Source organism: Diceros bicornis, chromosome 29, assembly GCF_020826845.1.
Source record: "Diceros bicornis minor isolate mBicDic1 chromosome 29, mDicBic1.mat.cur, whole genome shotgun sequence".
NCBI classification, from domain to species: Eukaryota; Metazoa; Chordata; class Mammalia; order Perissodactyla; family Rhinocerotidae; genus Diceros; species Diceros bicornis.
The window spans coordinates 32,628,770-32,643,080 of NC_080768.1; the positions used below are offsets into that span (position 1 = coordinate 32,628,770).

General features: G+C 39.6%; 1 protein-coding gene across 6 annotated transcripts in view; it reads left to right on the forward strand.

Moving 5' to 3' along the window:
- The window catches only part of UNC5D (unc-5 netrin receptor D), a 520,162-nt gene that overhangs the window by 310,995 nt on the left and 194,856 nt on the right, over positions 1-14,311 (forward strand). For all 6 annotated transcript variants that reach the window (XM_058525192.1, XM_058525193.1, XM_058525190.1 and 3 more), the window contains exon 3: positions 198-341. In XM_058525192.1, the coding sequence (XP_058381175.1) occupies positions 198-341 (144 nt within the window). The remainder of the gene's footprint in view (positions 1-197; positions 342-14,311) is intronic.

Consider the following 14,311-nt stretch of genomic DNA (forward strand, 5'->3'; position numbering starts at 1 on the left):
ATACTTTATACTCGTTCTTTCCAGCCTACTCAGCTGTTAGAATTTAATTAGTAGTAATATATTATTGTCAAAGTAATTAAAACCTCGCCTTGATTAAAAACAGAATTGTTTAATTAACAAGAAAAGGTTTGGCCAGCCTTAACTTCCTGTCTGAAAAATACAACGGCCTCAACGGATTTGCTCTATCTTCCCATCAGGCTTGAAGGTCCGGGAGGTGTTTATCAACGTCACCAGGCAGCAGGTGGAGGACTTCCACGGGCCAGAGGACTATTGGTGCCAGTGTGTGGCGTGGAGCCACTTGGGGACCTCCAAGAGCAGGAAGGCCTCCGTGCGCATAGCCTGTGAGTACACCCTGGGTGACCTTCTTGTCCTGTAGGAACACAGACAAGACTTACATAGAGCTGAGGAGGGGCTCTGATGCCAGATGCTTCTGCCGAATATAGATTAGAGGACAGCAAGAAACCGTCAGGACTGTCTCTACCTCTATGAAATTTACTCTTTTAAAATTGTATGTTAAATCTTTGATAATGTCCTCTGAGGTATAATCAGCAAATCAGTTTGTCTAAGAGATTCTGCCTAGATTATCGGAGCGCAGGTGTCTCAACAATGCCAGGAAAGATGGTGCCTCAGAGAAAGAACCCCACACAAATGGATTCTGCTGTTCATCATCAGTGACAAAGTTCAAGGGGCATTGATGGGAAAAGTTGAGCAATGACTGTTTACTGTGCTTTCCGGCAAATCTGCAAAAATAAGACATTAAAGATTAAGGGATTTTTATAGCCTGCTGTTAAACCTCTTCCCTCTGAATCTTAAAACATGGAAATGGGTTTTAAAACTGCATTTGTTTGAACCAAGTAGAACTGAAAAAAAACAATTGGGAAAAAAAAAGAAAGGAGATTGCTTTCTAGGAGAGTCTAAGATTTCTTTATCATATTTTAGCATCAATGTTTTTATCATCTCAAACATATTTAGAAATACACAAACTTCCTTTCTCCTCCTCTAAAATGTCTTCATTCCACTCACCCCTATTACCCCACCCCAATGGGTTCCCATAAAACCTCCTTTGTGTGCCCAGGAGTATAAAAGCCCCCCTATAAAAGAAAGAAACTGAGAGATGGAGGGCAGAGATGGTTATTGTTGTTTTATTCAAATGCTGCCTTTTGAGAGTGCCATAAAAAATATGGGACAAGGGGGATTTATTTGAAGACTCAAGGAATTCTTCCTAGCAGATGTCAGTGGTTTATGGATTAAGAATAGGAGTGCATTGCTATTTGCAGAGATGTTTGTGTTTCTGGGGAAATGAAATCTTCCTCTCAAAATATGCATTTCGCCTTCACTGTCCTGGCGATTGGGGAGGCCCTTTCCTGGGTGCCCTAACAGGCCAAGAAGGAGAGGTCATCTCATAAGCTGTGCCCTTGACATAAGAGCCATGGGAAACATTTTTCCTATAATTGTTTAGGTAGTTAACTTTAGCCAACAAATACTTCATGACTTTAAAGTAGCAGGTCAGCTGAGAGGGGAAATACGTTTGATTTTGTTCTCCCTTAACGCATCCAGCTATGTGCTCCCCACATGGCCTCAGCCAGACTAGCTAGCAGGGGTATTTGACCCTAACTAGTCAGGCTGAAGCAGGTTATGCTCCAGGCTCTGTCCGAAGAAAGGAGAGGCAAACAGCATAGGGAATTTTAACATGTGTTCACTCAATTTCTTTCTTCTCAACGTCACTTTTCTTCCTCTACTTCTCTGAGGCCTACATGACCTATTCTTTGAATTGCTATAAATAGCATCTCACTAATCTGTCCACCTCCAGTCTCTCTCACCTCCATACTTGCTCACTTAATTCCTAATTGCCACGTGCCTGCTAGAAACCTCTAGAGGTTTCCCTCTTGATTACGAGCCTTGGCGAAGAATGGGTCAAACTCTCCTTTATTAATTTCCCATCCCCTTTGATCACGTACACTATATTCATCCTTCTGAGCACTTTGCTATTCTGCATATCACCCTCACTTCTCTGACTTGTTTCTCTACTCCTGCGGTTTCCAGTTTCACACCTGTGTACCATGGTGGTTAAGAACCCACACACTCCGGTCCTGTTGGTTACCAGTTCCAGCTCCACCACTGAGTTTGTGATGGTGGACAATTTATTCATCTCTCTGTGTCTTAATGTCTTCAATGATAAAAGGGTGCCTACTTCATAGAATTATTGTAGGAGTTATAGGTACAATCGTCCACCACATAACATTTTGGTCAATGATGGACTGCAATGGGACAGTGGTCCCATAAGATTAGTACCATACAGCCTAGGTGTGTAGTAGGCTAGACCATCTAGGTTCGTGTAAGTACACTCTGATGTTCTCACAGTGACAAAATCACCTAACCATGCATTTCTCAGAACATATACCGTCGTTAAGGAACATATAACTGTATTGAAAGCTATAAAGTGTTTAAAACTTAACCTGGCACAGAGTTAGCCCTTATCAATCACTAGCTATCATTTTATGGCATATTTGATCCTCCATAGCATGAGCATCATTCCTCAGTAGGTGTGTTAATACTTACTGAAACTAATTGAATTGAATTAAAATTGTAGTGCCTTAGTAATTTTTTCTGCAGGTTATGGCTATATGGACTCTAAAAATCTATTTTAGGCCAGTCCTAGGTATCCAACTCTCTCAAGCATGATAGGATCAAAGAATGTTAAAAATGGAAAACATTTTCTATCACTCCTCACCTTTTTAGAGTCATGAAATACTTTTGTGATAATAATCTCTTCAAGCATTAAAAATAATTTTGTTATTCTTATATATGTTGTGAACAAATGAATATAATAAAGATGGATTTTTTTTTTTTTTTTTGGTGAGGAAGATCTGCCCTGAGCTAACATCCGTGCCAATCCTTCTCTTTTTGCTGAGGAAGGCTGGCCCTGCACTAACATCTGTGCCCATCTTCCTCCACTTTATGTGGGATGCCGCCACAGCATGGCCTGACAAGCGGTGCATTGGTGCGCGCCCGGGATCCGAACCTGGGCCACCAGCAGCGGAGCGCAGACACTTAACCGCTACGCCACGGGGCCGGCCCCAGATGTGATTTTTAAGTTAAAAAAAAGCCCAGAATATCATTAACACCTATGTTATGCAATTAATATAATCTCTAATATTTGTAACATGTTTTTAATTTCTTCCTATGTAGCAAGTGACAGATTCTTTATTTAAAAATATTTGTACAAGTCAAGACATGATTTTTCATTAAATATTGCATTTGACTTGGGGACCAGTGTACATTAAAATGTAAATTGAAATTTAACTATGTTTAATGGCATCAAAAGTAGAGGGAAACAACTGCCTTTAGGATCTTGCTTGGAATTCTTTTGATTTGCTTGTAGGAACAAAAAACCACACTTTTTTTTTTTTTTATAAGTTTCATGTTTTGTTGAAATAGATTTCTGGCTGCTATTTGCAAGCACCTCCCAGCAAATAACACATTGCACATGAGGATAGTCTTTATTCCTGATAAATGAAAAGCCAAAGTGGATATAATTGTCACTATGTTTCTTCTTTTTAAGATTAGTTTTTGAAGTACTAAAGACATCTTAATGCTCTAAATAAGGATTTTGATAGATGAATGTAGTTTACGAATCAGATGACAATTGTCTTAAGGGGACTTTGCAAAATTAGTGTCATTTTTATATTATTCATTAAATTATTGTAGTTCAACATCAGAGCTCCTTATGCTTCCTACATTTAACCAATAATCCGTTAAGAGTTTAACAATTTCAAAAGTTCAACAGGTCTCCATGGCAGCTGGGACATTCAGCTGAGGGGTGTATTGACTGGAGTGTCTTGACATGATCCTGTTAGCTAATCTCTGCAAAAACACCAGGAAGCTCACTGGCCTGATATCACTTAGAGATCATTTGGTTTTAAAGGGAAACAATATAAACACAATTATTTTATTTACTTATGTAACTCGTATTTTCATTGAAATGGACCCACCTGGGGTTCCAGTTAAATATGCAGATTCCTGGCTTCCAGCCCAGACCTGTTGGATCAAACTCTGGAGAAAGGACCAGAGAAGCTGTGTTTATATGAAGTTTTCCAGGTGATTTTATGATCAGGTAATTTTGGGATGTCTTGCCCAGAAACAGTGTTTCTCAAACTTGAACATACATGCAGATCAACTAGGGTTCTATTAAAATGCAACTGATTCAATTAAAATGATTCAGTAAGTCCAGTCCAAGGTCTGAGATTCTATATTTCTGGGAGTTCCCAGAAAATGCTGATGCTGCCAAGTTGGTCTGTGGGCCATACTTAGAGTAGCAAGACCCTAGAAAACCTTTATGAAGAATATGTGAAAAATGTTGATTTAACCCCTTCCTCCAACTTCAACATTCAGCACTGAAAAAGTGATGTTTAGGAAGGTTAGATGACTTGACCAAAGGTCACTTAGCATATGGCAGACATGGAACCAGATCTTATATCATTTCATCCTCTGAGTGCTCTTGCTACTAAACCACGTTGATTGCTCTCTATTAAATGGGAGTTTGAGAACCATCGTAAGAAGAAAAGTTCATGTGCATTTGAATGTTTCCTTCAAGAAAGCAGTGATTTCCTATGCTGTTTGAGTAAATTGCCTTCTTCCTCATGGTCAAGTTACCGCATTTATATTTTTATATATATATTTATATACGTATTTATATATATCTATTTTTATATATGTATTTATATATATATAAAATCATACACATTGTTGCCTTAGTGGCCAAAAAACAGTATAGGCTTTGTTTTAGGAGCCAAAGTGCCTGTCATCTTAAACTATTGTATTTTCCTTAATGACTCCACACGATGTCAGAGAGATGTTCACTGCCCATCCAACTGCCTGGGGCTGGAAATAGCTGAGGCCCATTTCCAAAGTAATTTTCTAAAGGTAAAAATAAATAAATAAAGCCAACCCACCAAGCTGGCAGAAGTCCATCTCTAGGGAGCAACTCCCACAGGCCTTCTCTCCTTTGTCTGATTCAATCAAGCTGGAGGGAGTTGGGCTGCTGTGGCATCTGTTACTTGTGCTGCTGGATGGTTGTCAAAACTAGGAATATTCAATTATTCGTAGTTGTTTATTTTCATGGGTGAAAATTTGGCTGCTTTGCCATTGCTTTTTTTCCTCCCATTTTTCTTCCTCTTCCTCATCTGCTTATAAAATGTTTGGCTGATAGCATTAACCCTTCCTTGGCCAATCCTTTCTTGACACGTGGGTCTTTTCTCCAATATGGGAGATGGGTTCGAGAAATAAGGGAAACATTTGCCTGTCATACTCACATAGCAAATTGGCTGCCTGGAATAAAACACAGCAGGAAACCACTGTTTTGTTGAATTTTTAAAAAAAACATTTATAAAATATGATACATCCTGAATATAATTTAAATATGCCACTTATTTGAGACACTCCTAAAATATCTGTGCAGTTGTGCCAAGAATGAGTGAAGAGCTTAAAGGAGAATCTCATTTAAAAACTATGAAACTCCTACCTCATTTTATAGGCAAATAGTGAAAACAGTATTATTTTCATTTGCTTTATTTGGAGGGACTGGTATCTTTTAAATTAAAACCTCAATTATGGGTCTTGGCTTCATGGATTTGACAAATAATTTCACCTGCTAAAAACTGTCAATGGCCCCCTCCTGACAGCAAAATTAAATATAAAACTAAATAATTATAGGCACATCTGCCTGGTATTCAAACTCAGCCTTAACCTGCATTTCCAGCCTGCTTTCCCATTGCATCCTTATGAGCATGCTGAGCTCCAAGTGAGTTAGCACAGCTCAGATTCTGGGACATGAGACTCGCTCTCTTCATCCTTAATGTGTTCATGTTCTTTCTCCTTCCTGGAACATATTCTCAGCCTCGGCTTGCACTTCTTCCTCTTCCCACTTAATTCCTGCATCCAAGGCCCATCTTACATGCTGTTTCCTTTACAAAACCTAGTTTAGCAAATCCCTTAATACCAACTGACCTCAGCAGCCTTACATACCAACTGAGCTGCTGAAAAAGATACCCTCTAGCATCTCCAGCTTCAAAATTGATAAAATCTATCCACCCGAGTGCTCATAGCATGTATTTGCTACATCTGCTATGGTACTTATTATAATTTTCTCAGAATCAGTTATTTTGAAGTTATTTGTGGATTTATTTCCCTTGTTAGAGTGTAACCTGCTTTAAGATCCAACTGCATTACTCTCATTGTCTTGACCTCTGAGCCTAGTACAGAGCCTTATATATCACCTTTGTTTTATACTTATACGTGTTTGTTTGGTTTGAAAATACCCATCAATGCCTGATATGGTTCCATGAAGGAGCATTTGTTAACTGTGTGTCATGATTGTGCCATGGGGCTAACGTGGCGTCTGACTTCTTAGAAAATCCATAGGCCACAAGGACGTTATTATGAGGATCATCTTTGTCCTCCCTGGCTTGTGCACTACTCCTAATAATCTTTTCTGCAATAAGGAAGAGGTCGAAAGTGAATTGGGAGTAGGCAAATCATTACAACTGTACAACTCTGTAATGTGCAGTATACGGCTCTGAAAGAGCCCAAAGCTGCCAACTCTACCTGCACTGTTCCCTTCTTCCCTTTTCAGAACATGGGATTTATTCACAGGTTATGGAAAATATGTTAAGACCAATTATAGCACTTGGTATAAATTGCACAAAAGCTTGAAACTCTCCTTTTCATGGAAGGATATGGCCAAAGTCAAGAGAAAATATTATTCTGCTCTACCAAAAGTCGATCCTATCCTTTAAACTGAAATTAATTTATATGAACATTACTGAAGGATCTGAGAGTCCAGGCCTCCAGATGAAGTTGTTGTGTGCTATGGAAGAACACCTAGCCTAGGAAGAAAATGGGTGTTGAAATGCAGCCTGCACTCCACCAGCCAGGACATGCATCCTGGAACATGGCTGCAGCCACCTGCAAGAAGGGGCTGGTTTTTCCTGGCACACATGTGCTGTTTTCAAGCCTTGTGCTCATGTGTGTCCAGTTTACACAAAGGCGACACACAGGCTTGTGGCAGCAGGACTGGGTACATAATTTGTTGTACCAAGTACAAAATGAAAATGTGGGGCCCCATGGTCAAAAATTATTAAGAGTTGCAAACTATCAACACTTGAGCATTAAACCAAGCATGGGGCCCCGGGCAACCACACTGGTCCCACACCCATGAAGCTGGCCCTGAGTGGCAATAATGGTGATGCTTCAATAAATCACTTTGTATATGTAATGGTTATATAAAAAGGGAATAATTGGCCTAGAAAAGCCAGAGACACATTCACACTGACTCCACATAGAATTGGAGTCAGCATCACAGGAGCTAAGTTTTAAGATGGCATGTTTGAGGTCAAGCTGGCAACTAGAAATGCCCAGTGATGGAGCATTCTTCCTGTGGCCATATTCTCCTGTAAACTGTGCAGAGGCAACAAGGGATGTGTGTCTGGTGGTGATACTGTAGAAGAAATCACTGCTCTACATGAGTAGGTGAGGGATGGACTATCAGGGTTTTCTTAAAAATATTTTTAAATTGACATAATTTCAGACTTCCAGAAAAGTTGCAGTATAATATGAAGAATTCCCTTAAGCCCTTTACTGAGAATCATCAAATGTTAATATTTCACTACAATTGCTTTGGCCTTGTCTCTCTTTCTGTGTTCATCTGTATATGTATTTGTATATAGACAATTATGGTTTATTTTTTGACTTGTTTAAGATTAAGTTGCAGACATGATGTTCCCTTTTCCCTAAATTCTTCATTGTGTATGTTTTTTTAAAAAAAGACATTTTGATATTACTTGATATAGTTTGATGTAACTATATTTTTTGCTATACTATAATTTAGTGTAATTATCAAGAAGTTAACATTGATACAACACTATCAACTGATCTAGAGACCTTATTCATATTTCATAGATTGTTCAGTAATATCCTTTCTAACAATAACAATAGAAATCCTAGATCATGGCTCACATTCAGATGAGAGATCTCTTTAGCCTTTTTTAATCCAGATGATTCCTCAGTCTTCCTTTGTCATTCATTATGTTGCATTTTTGATGTGTAAAGGTCAGTTATTTTGTATAATGTCCCTCAGTTTGAACATGTAAAAAGCAAACAGTAGCCATCTGGAAGGGGCTCCCACTGGCCAAATCTGGAACAATTTTAACATCAAAATAAATCATAGTAAAGGATTATAACCCATTAAATAAGAATCAAAGAATCTACACTGATATTCTTTAAATGAATGAATATATAAATAAATAAATGAGGGAAAAAGGAGAGCTCTTTCTTATAGTAGAATAAATGTAGAAGGAATGATGGAAATGGAAAATCATTATTTAGCATCTATCATAAAAGTTGATTCGGACAAGTATCATGAATGCTAAAACTAGTGGGTGAAAATTTCAGTAGTAACAGAATGTTTACATAATTTCAAACAACATACTTACAAATTGCAAAGGGAAAATTAGTCACTTTGCAGTGGAAGGTCCTGCTGTATACCACCTTAATCGAGTGATTGGAGTTGACATCACCAGCCATGGATGCACCACAGTATATATCTTCTGATGTGATGGACTGAGAAGATTGCATCACTTCAATGATATTTCTTCCAAAAATATCTAATCTATATTTAACCATAGGAAAACATTGGACAAACCTAAATTGAGGAATATTTTACATAATCGGTCATTTTTAACTTCACATGTTTCTCAAATTACCAGCCTCATGTGGAACACTGCTGGGGTGTTCTGGGAATATAAGAAGCCACAAAATAGACACGGTATGTTTTTCTGAAGCATAGATTTAGATTATATTCCCCTTGAAGTCTAAAATATGAATATACTATGAAGTAGAATGCAAAATTGTCTTGATTGTGAAGATGCAACTTGAAACTTCAAAACCATTTTATTGTGCATGCCATATCTTTTTAGGCTCCACCCATAAATGCCTTGGGGATATGAATTTATTCTCCTCTGCCAGTAGGGGCACTTCAGTAGAAAGTGTGAGAAACACTGAACTATAAGAGATTAAGATTCTATGAACAGAGTAGAATGATTTGTACAGAATTAATATAAATTGTGCCACTTTGCTTAATGTGCACAATTGAGTACATGCATCAACCTTAAAGATGGGAACTGCTAGGTAGAAGTGCATTACTTTACAACATATCCTACTGTGGATGATGAAAAAAATTTTGCCAAATAATGTTCCTTCATATTATTTATTACCAACCATTACTTTACCAAGAGACGAACTTGCATAAATATGCCACTACCTTTTTAGGAAATCACAGCTTAATTAGATCTGCCACTCTTGTGGTGAAATAAACCTTAAACCTCCTGGAAAATTGCCATTTCTATAAAAACCTCAGTGAAAGTTTATCAGGGAAGAGAATATAGATTTTACTTCAATTCATCTCTCATTTTGTGCACTAAAGAAACCTTCTAACAGATCATGCAAATGGGTGTTAAGCAAAAAAAAATAAAAAACAGAAAAAACTTTGTAGTCCTTGAGGACGCTTTGAGTCTAGTAGCATTATTCTTAAATTAGTCTAACATCCCTCTACCAGAGTAAGTAACGACAAGGGTGTGCATTTTTAGAAATTTGTTGGGTGGCAAAGAAATGCTAACTAAGGTTCCATAACTAAGTGGAAGTGCTGGCTATCCATGAATAATTAAGTATCTACCATGTTCTTTTCAATGAAGTATATTAGTGGTAAACACAGTGTGTTTTAGGAGCCCACAAGAGGGACAATTTACTGATCCTTGAGGTCTAAGATACACTTCCTGAGCTGCTTCCTACGAAAGAAGGAGGGTTCACAATTTAAAAAATGCATGTTCCGGTTAAGGAAAGGGCTTGAGTAAAAGCACAGAAAGATGGAACAGTATGGGAACTATGTGAACTATGTGGGAAAACAAGGAGATGGGACCAGGGAGAAGTAGATAGGTCAGATTATGGAGGGTGTTTGAATTCTCTGCTAAGAGTTTAGATTCACCCAGGATGTTTTCTGGAGTCATTGAAGTGTCATGAGCAGGGCAGTGATGTGGTCATATTTTTGAAACCTCTCACCCTTCCATTTGTCACAGTCACAAAGATTTAAGGGGAGAAGGACTCGAGGCAAAGAAGCTTTGCACTAACCTATGAGACTGCCAGTGAGGCTTGAACTTTTGCAGCAATGGTATAGGTTACGGAGGAAGGGGCAAATCTGAGGTTCCAGCAAGGTAAAATTACCAAAAGTCTGTGGCTGTTTGGATGCAGAGCTGAGGGGAAGTGAGGTAGGAGTTTAAGGATTCCTCCAGGTTTGAGGCTTTCTAGGTTTCTGGGTTAAGTGACTGAATTGATGGTGATTCCATTAAGTGAGATTACGAATAGAGTAGAAGAAACTACTGTGGAGAACAAGATACTGAGTTCAATTTTTGACCACGTTATATGTGAACTACCCATGGAATATTCAATGAACGGTTTTCATCATACAGTTGTATTTATGAGCCTGAAGTCCAGGGTTCAGCATCAGATATATAGAATTGAGAGTCATTGGCAAGTAGGTGGTAGTTAGGATAGTAGGTCTCCATCTGAAAATAGGAAGACCAGGTTTTTATCAGAAACACTTAAGATGTTTTTCCATACTCCACATTCTCCACGCTATACCCTAGCACCAAAACTGCTGGGGAAAAGAGAAAGAGCAGCAGGCCAGGAGTGAAATTATGCAGATGGTTAAGGGATGAACAGAGGAGGGGCCGTGAAGAAGACTGAGGGGGGAAAAACGTCGAAGAGTCACTGGCAGATCCAAGAGGGAGTGCAAATTTTTAGAAAGGAATAAATGGTCAGTGGTGTCAATGTGATCACAAGATTAAGATAAAAAGTGAAAAGGGTCAGTTCAATGTGATACCATGAAGGCCTCCATTGACCAGAGCAAAGCAGTGTAACGAGAGAGGGTGATATGAGATTATGGTGGATCTAGGAATCAATAGGAGATGAGAAAATGCAGATGGTATGGACAATGCTTTCCAAAAATTTGACTAAAGAGAGAAAAGCTAGAGCAATAGCTGGAGTTAAAACATTTGGGGAATAGATGGTGATTTAATACAAGCGTGAAGACCAGATGCGCTCATATTCTACAAACTTATCGAGAAGAAATAGGAGCACCAGAAAGAGTGAAGAAGGAAAGGTCAGCAGAGCTGGGCTTGAGTTCTGGGCTCAGCTACCTAGCTTTGCACTATATTATAGTGTTTCCCAAAACCTGCTGCTCTTGAGAATCGCATGAGGAGCTCTTAGAAATGAAGATTACTGGGCCTCCCTCAAGACCTACAGAATCATCATGTCTGGGAGTGGGGCCTGGGCATGCTTTTGTGGCTTTGCTGTTTTTTTCTCCTCCTCACTGTCCACTATTAAGTTTCCTGTGCAGATTCCTCCTTCTCTTCCCACCTCTAAAGACTGCGCAACTGTAGGCCTCTCCTTAATCCACAGACTCTCCCTAGGTGAAATCTTTCACTCCATGGCTTTAGGTACTGTCTATATAATGATGATTCTCAGCCCTCACCTTGCACCTCATCTCCTGACTTCTTTATTCACTGCCTACCTGGTGTATCCCGTTAGATGTCTAGGAGGCATCTCAAAAGTAATATGTCCCTAAGAGAACTCTCTTGGTTTTCACCCCATCAACACTGCTGCAAACCTGTGTTTACTTCCACCTTTCCCGGTTCGGTAATGGCCCACCCTGGGCTCACGACAAGACCTAGGTGTCAACCTGACCCCTTCTGTTTCCTTCAGTCATGTGCCACCCAGCCGCAAGTCCTGCTAACTCTATCTCCACAACATATCCTGAATTTACCCACTTCTCTCCGTCTGCTACAAACTATTGTTATTTCTCTACTGTGAAAATCTCCTTGCTGCTTCTACTCTTCTCATCTTAAAATCCATTCTCCACTCGGCTGCCAGAATGCTTATTAAAAAAAAAAAAAAAATTGCAAACCAGATCATGCTGTTTTCTTGGCTGAACTTCTCCCCCTGGCTTTCCAAACTCCATGATATTGGCCCCATAGGAATTCACCAGCTCCCTCCTGCCTTCCACCACAATGCTCCCCTTCACTGTGCCAGCCACAGTGACTTCTTTTCTTCCTCAAAAACCTATGAATGCCCCTACTTCAGAGCCTTTCCCATTCTCTTTTCTTGGGAAGCATCCCCCAGACCTCTGAGTGGTTGATTCTTTCTTGCCACCTTGAGTTCCATCTGCACTATTTGTTAGGTCTCTTTATAAGATTTAATGTAAAAGATAGATTTTTACATTACCAAAAAGGTGAACAACTTCTGGCTGAAGTGATCTCTTAGATCCCTCCTATTCTGGCAAGACTGACTTAAGGTAAAGCAAAATGCAGTTTACCTTCCTTCCACTCAGTTGCTGTCTGGGGCCAAGCAAGAGGCAGGGGTGCTGGATGTTTGGTGACATATTCCAGTATTTACATGCCCAAGACACTGGCCACATCTTGTCCTGATTCACCTTCCTGGCCTCAGGGAGACCTGGGGCGAGAGGAGAATCAAAAAGCTAACAATACAGGTTAAAATAATATATTTTTTTCCTGCTGCTGGATTGGGTTTTACTTTTTGACTCTTTCTTCTCTCTCTTTTTTTTTATCCCCATCTCTGCAGTACTAGTACTGAATTGTAATGAGATGGTGAGTATTGAAAGCTTAAGGTTATTTTTAGGTCATTTCTTTTTAAACTCTTTGCTAGTTCACATCCCTCTAATTTCCTGTGGATGGCTGGGAGGGCACTGAGGAGAGTCAGGAAGGATTCTTCATGTCTATGTTCTTAAAACCCTGTCCCATCAACCACGGAGTTTGTTTTGCATTCGAGTGCCCATCAGGACGCTGGGCTGGAGGGGTGTGGGATTTAAGCAACATCATGGATAGGGAATCCTGAGAGGAGAAGGGTGAGCAGCATAGCTTTTCTATATACTTCTTGAGAACTGAGCAGCCTTGTCTAGTCAGTGGTTCCCGGGACTGCACTTTTTTTTCCTCCATCAAAAGCACTTTCAGTCAGTGGCTATTTCTGTGTTCACCTAAGACTCAATATTTCCATTTGCACAACAAGTAGAACAATAGTACTTTCAAACATATAGAATGTGGGACTTATGGATATTTTGTCCGCATAGCTTTCAGTGGAATATAACATAAAGATACAAAAGGTAATTGTTAGCTTTATTTGAATTTGATTTAATGCCTTATAAACAAGGGAGCATGGAATTTCTATATTTTCACTTAATAACTTTTCCTGATGAAGATTGTTGAGATCTGCTATTTAGGTCAAACTTCAGCTGTCCTTTATGTATTGACAAAGCCAAATCAATATAATCAATGTTACAAAAAGAACCTTTTATAGGAGTTGGAGTCAAGGCAAACCTCAGAAATCCTTCCACAGGCACAGTTTCCTTATATGGAGTTCTCACCCACAGTCCCTGCTGAGGGAGGGGGTGCTGAGTGGCTTTTGGGGCATAGGGGGCCGTGGTGTGTGCCACGTATGCCCCCTATCGTGTCCACTGGACCAAGAATGTACACCGAGGCAGGTTAGCTGCATATGAGAGACTCACTCGAGAAGGATTAAAATGAATATGTACTTGTGGATTCTTACCCTTCTGAGCATGACTTGATCTTGAAAGAGAATCAGTAGCTGGCAGTGGCAAGAGAAAGAGAAAGACATAGACAAAGAAGCAGGCAGTGGTGGCCCTGAGGTATCAGTAGCCTTGAGTAAATGCAAGCAATGGATAAGCAGAGGCCATTAAGACAGAATAGAGGGAGAGGCAATGGCTTAGGAGGGGCAGAAGTGACAGAAGCAACATCTGTGCTAAAAGGCCTATGAAATGACCCAGTTAATAGAATTACGCTGGATCCCTTCATCCTCTCTCTTGGTCATATTACAGTCTCTTTAAGACCTGCTTGTTTTGTGATCCTTACGCTTTCTCGCAAGCCTGGTTTGAGGTCTTTCTTGGTTTCCGGTCAGTTCTGTACTCAAAATTAAGATTCCTGTCTTCCTAATTTTCAATAAATCCTTAATTTTTGATGGAATCTAAATGAATCTTTTTGTGTCCTTGTAAACAACAAGGCCAAATACAATGTGATGTATTGAGTGGGGAATAGCTCAATTGCGAGCAGGTTAAATTAGTGCTCAAAGCATTTTGTACCACTGCAGCTGTTTCTGCCCACCATAATGTGTCCCTACTGCTTGATACTGCCTTCACAACACCGCTATTGCCTGACAAACTGTGCTACTTGTT